This window comes from Meriones unguiculatus, assembly GCF_030254825.1.
Source record: "Meriones unguiculatus strain TT.TT164.6M chromosome 13 unlocalized genomic scaffold, Bangor_MerUng_6.1 Chr13_unordered_Scaffold_47, whole genome shotgun sequence".
NCBI lineage: Eukaryota > Metazoa > Chordata > Mammalia > Rodentia > Muridae > Meriones > Meriones unguiculatus.
The window spans coordinates 1,548,062-1,553,491 of NW_026843653.1; the positions used below are offsets into that span (position 1 = coordinate 1,548,062).

A 5,430-nucleotide genomic window follows, 5' to 3' on the forward strand; every position below is an offset into this window, starting at 1 on the left:
CTTTCCATTTAATTTGATGTAGGCTATAGGCTTGCTCTTGGTTGCCTCTGTTATGTTTAGGTTTGAACCTTGTATGCCTGATCTCTACAAGTCTTTTAAGATGAGTAGGTGTTTGATTTTTCTTAAAGGCCTTTTCAACATGTAATGAGATGATCTTGTGGGTTTTTTTCTATCAGTTTGTTCATACGGTGGATTAAATTGATGGATTTACATATGTTGAACCATTCCTGCATCACTGAGATGAAGGCTTCCTCCTCTTGGGGGCTTATATCATTGATGTGGTTTTGGATTAGGTTTGTGAGTATTAAATTGAGTATTTTTACATCACTTTCATAAGGGAGATTGTTCTGAAATTCTTTTTCTGTTGTGTCTTTATGTCATTTAGTTATCAGGGTGACTGTGATGCCATAGAATGATTTTGGCAATGTTCCTTCTATTTCTACTTTGTGGAATACTTTAAGGAGTATTTGTATTAGCTTTTCTTTGAAAGTCTGGTACAATTTTTTTTGCAAAAACCTGCTGGCTCAGAGTTTTCTTTTTTGTTTGGGAAACTTTTAATGACTGCTTATTTTTTCTTAGGATATATAAGCCTTGTTTTTTGTTGTTGTTGTTGTTTTGTTTTGTGGTGTTTTTTTTTTGAAGTCATTTCCTTTTTGTATTCCTGTGTGTCCTGTATGTAGGTATATAGACCAGGCAGGCCTCAACTTAGAGATCAAGTTTAAAGTGTCTTTAGAGTGCTGGCAGTTGTAGTTATATTATTACGTGATAAGCCTGGAATGTACCTATTACATATGCTCTTGTGTTGATCTTCATTATGACATTAATACTGCTTAAATCTCCTGAATCATATGATTGCTTGTTTTAATTTTTTTAATGAATATTAATATTTTACCTGTTCCTGTGAATAAATACTTCATGTGTGATTAGTCTTCACCGTACTCAGAAGATAGCCTCAGAACTTTTGAATTTAGAATCATGGATAGGTGTGAGTAACGATGTGTGGGATATGTCAAGATAAGCCCTTAAGAGGTCCATAGGGAAAGGCAAGTGAAGCTTCAGGAACTCCTTTAACTCCTTGAAAGGTTCTGATCCATTGCATACAGTGTTTTTCTACTAGCTACTTCTAACACACTATTGAAGTCTCAAAGAGATACAACACTAGGGCAGTGTTGCTTTCCCCTTCTTTATGGAGATTTCCTAAGTTGTGGGGTACCCTACAACTCCAACATTCCTTTCAGTTGCACTAACCTGATTGATTGTTACTGGTACTTGAGGCTAGCATGTGATGGTACAATTGGGCTTTCAATCATTTAAAACCTGTTACACTTGTTTATAGTGTTAGAACTGTATCTTTGAGTATTGTCACTGGAGTTTGATTACCAGGTTTCTGTGTGGAATCTGTCACCCTTAACCCACCAACTGCATGGTTCCTGATCCCCACCTATGTAAATACTGGCAATCAGGTACAAATATCTGCAAGACCAACAAGTCTTTACTGCTGAGCCATCTTTCATGCCCTATGTTGCCTATTTCATTAATTAATTTGTTTATTCATTCATTTATTTCTCATAATTAATTTAATTTTGTGTGCATTGATGTGAGGATATCAGTTTGATTGAACTGAGTTACAGACAGCAATGAGCTGTGATGTGGGTCCTGGGAATTGAACCCTGGTCCTCTGGAAGATCAGACAGTTCTTAAACACTAATCAATATTGCCTATTTATGATCAACATCTACATTGCTAATATTTTCATCTGTCCTATTTTAATTATTCAAATATACATTTCATTTTAGCAAGATCCTATTGATACTACGGTTTAAAATGAGGTAGTTCAGGTGTCTATAAATGAGTACAGAACTGGAGAGAATGTATAACAATTTGTAGGAACTTTCTCTTAGTTTTTTCTATCTTTTGTTTGATTAATTTTTTTGTAGAATATTCAGAGTCTTATTATGTACCGCTTATTGTCCTGGAACTTATTGCTTTGAGTAAGCTAGCATCCACCTCTATGAGATACACCTGCCTCTGTCCCCTGAGTGATTTTGGAATTAAAGACATCAGAAAATACACCCAGGCTGCCCATTGTTATTATAATCAGGAATCATTCATACTATTTTTCTCATATGGGCTCAATACTTTTGATCTGTTTACTCTTTCTTTGTCTGTTAATTGGCATTTTTCTTGAAAGTCTATATCCTAATTAAAGGATGCAAAAATTAGAGATATGTACCTACTATTCAGTTTCCTCCTAAAAGGAGTTGCTTATTAAATTAGAACTTGTGTGTCAGAAAATAAGTAGAAGAAACACCAGAATTCTTTGAAAATATTATAAATGAAGTATACCTTTCCAGTATTCTAGTATCATGCCTTCTGTTGTACATGTGTGCGGATATATTAGAGTGCATTGACCTACAATGATGTGCATGTGAACTTCACTCAAGAAGAGTGGGCTTTGCTGGATCCTTCCCAGAAGAGTCTCTACAAAGATGTGATGCTGGAGACCTACGGGAACCTCACTGCTATAGGTAGGAAAATGAATATTCTTTACTTATTAAAATATGGGGAAACTTTTAATTCATTATAGATGTGCTTCTGTAATTTCTCTTGAGGATGAGGAAGAATGAGATGAATGGTTCTTTGATTGAGTAGAGATCACGACCTAAATTTTGCCTTTTTCCAATAATAAATCATACATTTTCTGTTACTGTATTTTAGGCTACAATTGGGAAAATGATAATATTGAAGAGCATTGTTAAACTTCTAAAACACATGCAAGACATGTGTTAAATTACATATAATTTTTATATGTAAGCTGAAATGACTAATTCTGAGAAAACTTTATTATGTCTTCGAAGTTTGAAAGAGAAAGGACAGTGTAAATGAACTGCTTTAAGTGTATTTATTGATGATTATTAACTTGTTACTAAACCATGTACCTCCGTGTTAGTTATTTGATGTGTGTTTGCAAGGCATTCCTGTAAGAAAGAATGCAAGGAAACCATACCTTATGCAAGATCAACATTTAAATCATAGCCTCATTAGTGCTATGAGGCAGAACTGCAATTTGTTTAGTCTCCTACAGCTCAGGTATTACCAAATGTATTCATAGTAAATAGGTGATGAAAGTATATCTAAAACATTATACTAATCAAGTAGTCCATAGTAAAGCTGGGTTTATTCATATTCTTGTAGTAATGTTGCTAAGTTTTGTGAGAAGGGCAGTATTTTAGAGTCAAGAATGTTGTTGTGGAAAAAAACATAATCCCTATTGCCCATGTCCATGATGAACAAAAATCAAATGTGTGAATGCAACATGAAACCATGTCATTTTATTATTCTTTTAATAGTTAAATAGTTATATTGTATAATACAATGACTACAAGTCATGTTAGTATATGTATCTTAAAAGAAATGATGTACCACCCAGAACAACTAAAAGGTATAGTAATCCTCATTTTGAATAGATGTCAAAAATTAATACCTAGTAAGCTTTATATGGGTTATTCAGAGCTGCCAGCAGTACAAATAATGACACAGAATCTTTTTTAATAATTAAAAGCTTAGGCAATTTAACTGGGCAGATTCTGAACCCTTTTTTCCCCTAACACAAATAAACCTAGCACAGTGTCCCGATGCATGGCCAGCTCTACCTCTTTGTTCATGTTCATGTCAATCTGTTAATTTCATTGGCCTGCTGGTGAATAGCCTGTCATTTGCTTTCTTCTTCCCAGGAACCCTCTCACACTCAGAAGTTCAGGCATCCATTTTGTGCTCTGCTATCAGTTGTTAGAACTTTTTAAGGATGGACAAATGTTTACAAAATATAGGACAGGAGATGGTCCATAAAAGGAGCAATTCCACAATCTGGTCATCACTTAGCTCTCTGCTGGCTCAGCAATCAGCATATACTGATACACTTTCATGCAATATACAGCAACATCACTTAACTGGTTATTTAACTTCATTACGAATTTTCACAAAATCCCACTGCAGAAAATATAATTTTTAGGAATATACAAATTATTCTGTTTGTCTCAATTATCTTTGCATATTTAGTATGGCACACAGTATAAGGAAATCTATTAATCCAGTCACTGTGGTAAAGCTCTGTAGTCTTGCAGTTTTCTACAAATCTGTGGTAAAACATGTTATAGAAGAAAGTAGGGTATAAATGTGAGCCAGATAACCAATGTTTTTACCATCACAGGTATTTTCAAATATGCAAAACAATCCGCAGAGAAGAACACCGTAAATGTAGAAATAATGATGAAAACTCAAGATGTAATTCCTCTTTATATTTACACCAAATTGTAAAATTAAGTGACATGCACAAAAAATTCATTAGTATAATGAATGTGATAAAGATTTCATATGTGCCAATTATCTTTGCAGGTATGGAAACAATCATAGTGGAGACAACCCCCCTGAAGATACTCAATATGATAAAGTCTTTTCATATCGTAGGAGTCCCCACACGTATAAAAGTATGCATATTGGTGAGGATCACTATGAATGGAACCAATATGATAACACCTTTGCACATAACAGTCTACTCCTAAGATATAAAAGGGCACATACAGGAGATAAACCTCATGAATGTAACCAATGTGTTAAAGCCTTTTCATCTAACAGTGATCTCCTAAAACATAAAGGAACTCACACTGGAGAGAAACCTTATGAATGTAACCAATGTGGTAAATCCTTTGCACGTAACATTAATCTCCTAATACATGAAAGAACTCATACTGGAGAAAAACCTTATGAATGTACCCAATGTGGTAAAGCATTTGCACATAAGAGTAGTCTCCTGATTCATGAAAGAACTCACACTGGAGAGAAACCTTATGAATGTAACCAATGTGGTAAAGCCTTTGTATGTAACCATCACCTCCTAAGACATAAAAGAACTCACACTGGAGAGAAACCTTATGAATGTGACAAATGTGGTAAAGCCTTTGTACGTAACATTAATCTCCTAATGTATGAAAGAACTCACACTGGAGAGGAACCGTATGAATGTAACCAATGTGGTAAAGCCTTTGCAAGTAATAGTCATCTCCTAAGTCATAAAAAAACTCACACTGGAGAGAAACCTTAGGAATGTCACCACTGTGGTAAAGCCTTTGCATATGAAAATATTCTCCTGCTACATAAAATAAATCACACTGGAGAGAAACCTTATGAATGTAACCAATATGGTAGAGCCTTTGCATGTCACAGTAGTCTATTACATAAAAGAATGCACACTGTTGAGAAACTTTATGACTGTAACCAATGTGGTAAAGCCTTTTCACTGAACAGTAATCTCCTAAAACATAAATCTCCTAAAACATAAAAGAACTCACACTGGAGATTAACCTTATAAATGTAAGCAATGTGTTAAATAAAGTCTATGCATGTAACAGTAATCTCTAAATATACAGAAGA

General features: G+C 34.5%; 1 protein-coding gene and 1 pseudogene across 1 annotated transcript; both read left to right on the forward strand.

Annotated features, from left to right (window-relative positions):
• The first annotated feature begins 975 nt into the window (after nt 1-975).
• LOC132651336 (zinc finger protein 431-like) lies at nt 976-2,801 on the forward strand (annotated as a pseudogene).
• A 1,850-nt stretch (nt 2,802-4,651) lies between these two features.
• Nucleotides 4,652-5,101, forward strand: LOC132651337 (zinc finger protein 120-like; the record flags this gene model as incomplete). The annotated part of the gene is made up of 1 exon (XM_060376557.1): nt 4,652-5,101. A coding segment is annotated over one exon (450 nt), but the record flags the coding sequence as incomplete, so codon positions are not given.
• Nucleotides 5,102-5,430: the final 329 nt, after the last annotated feature.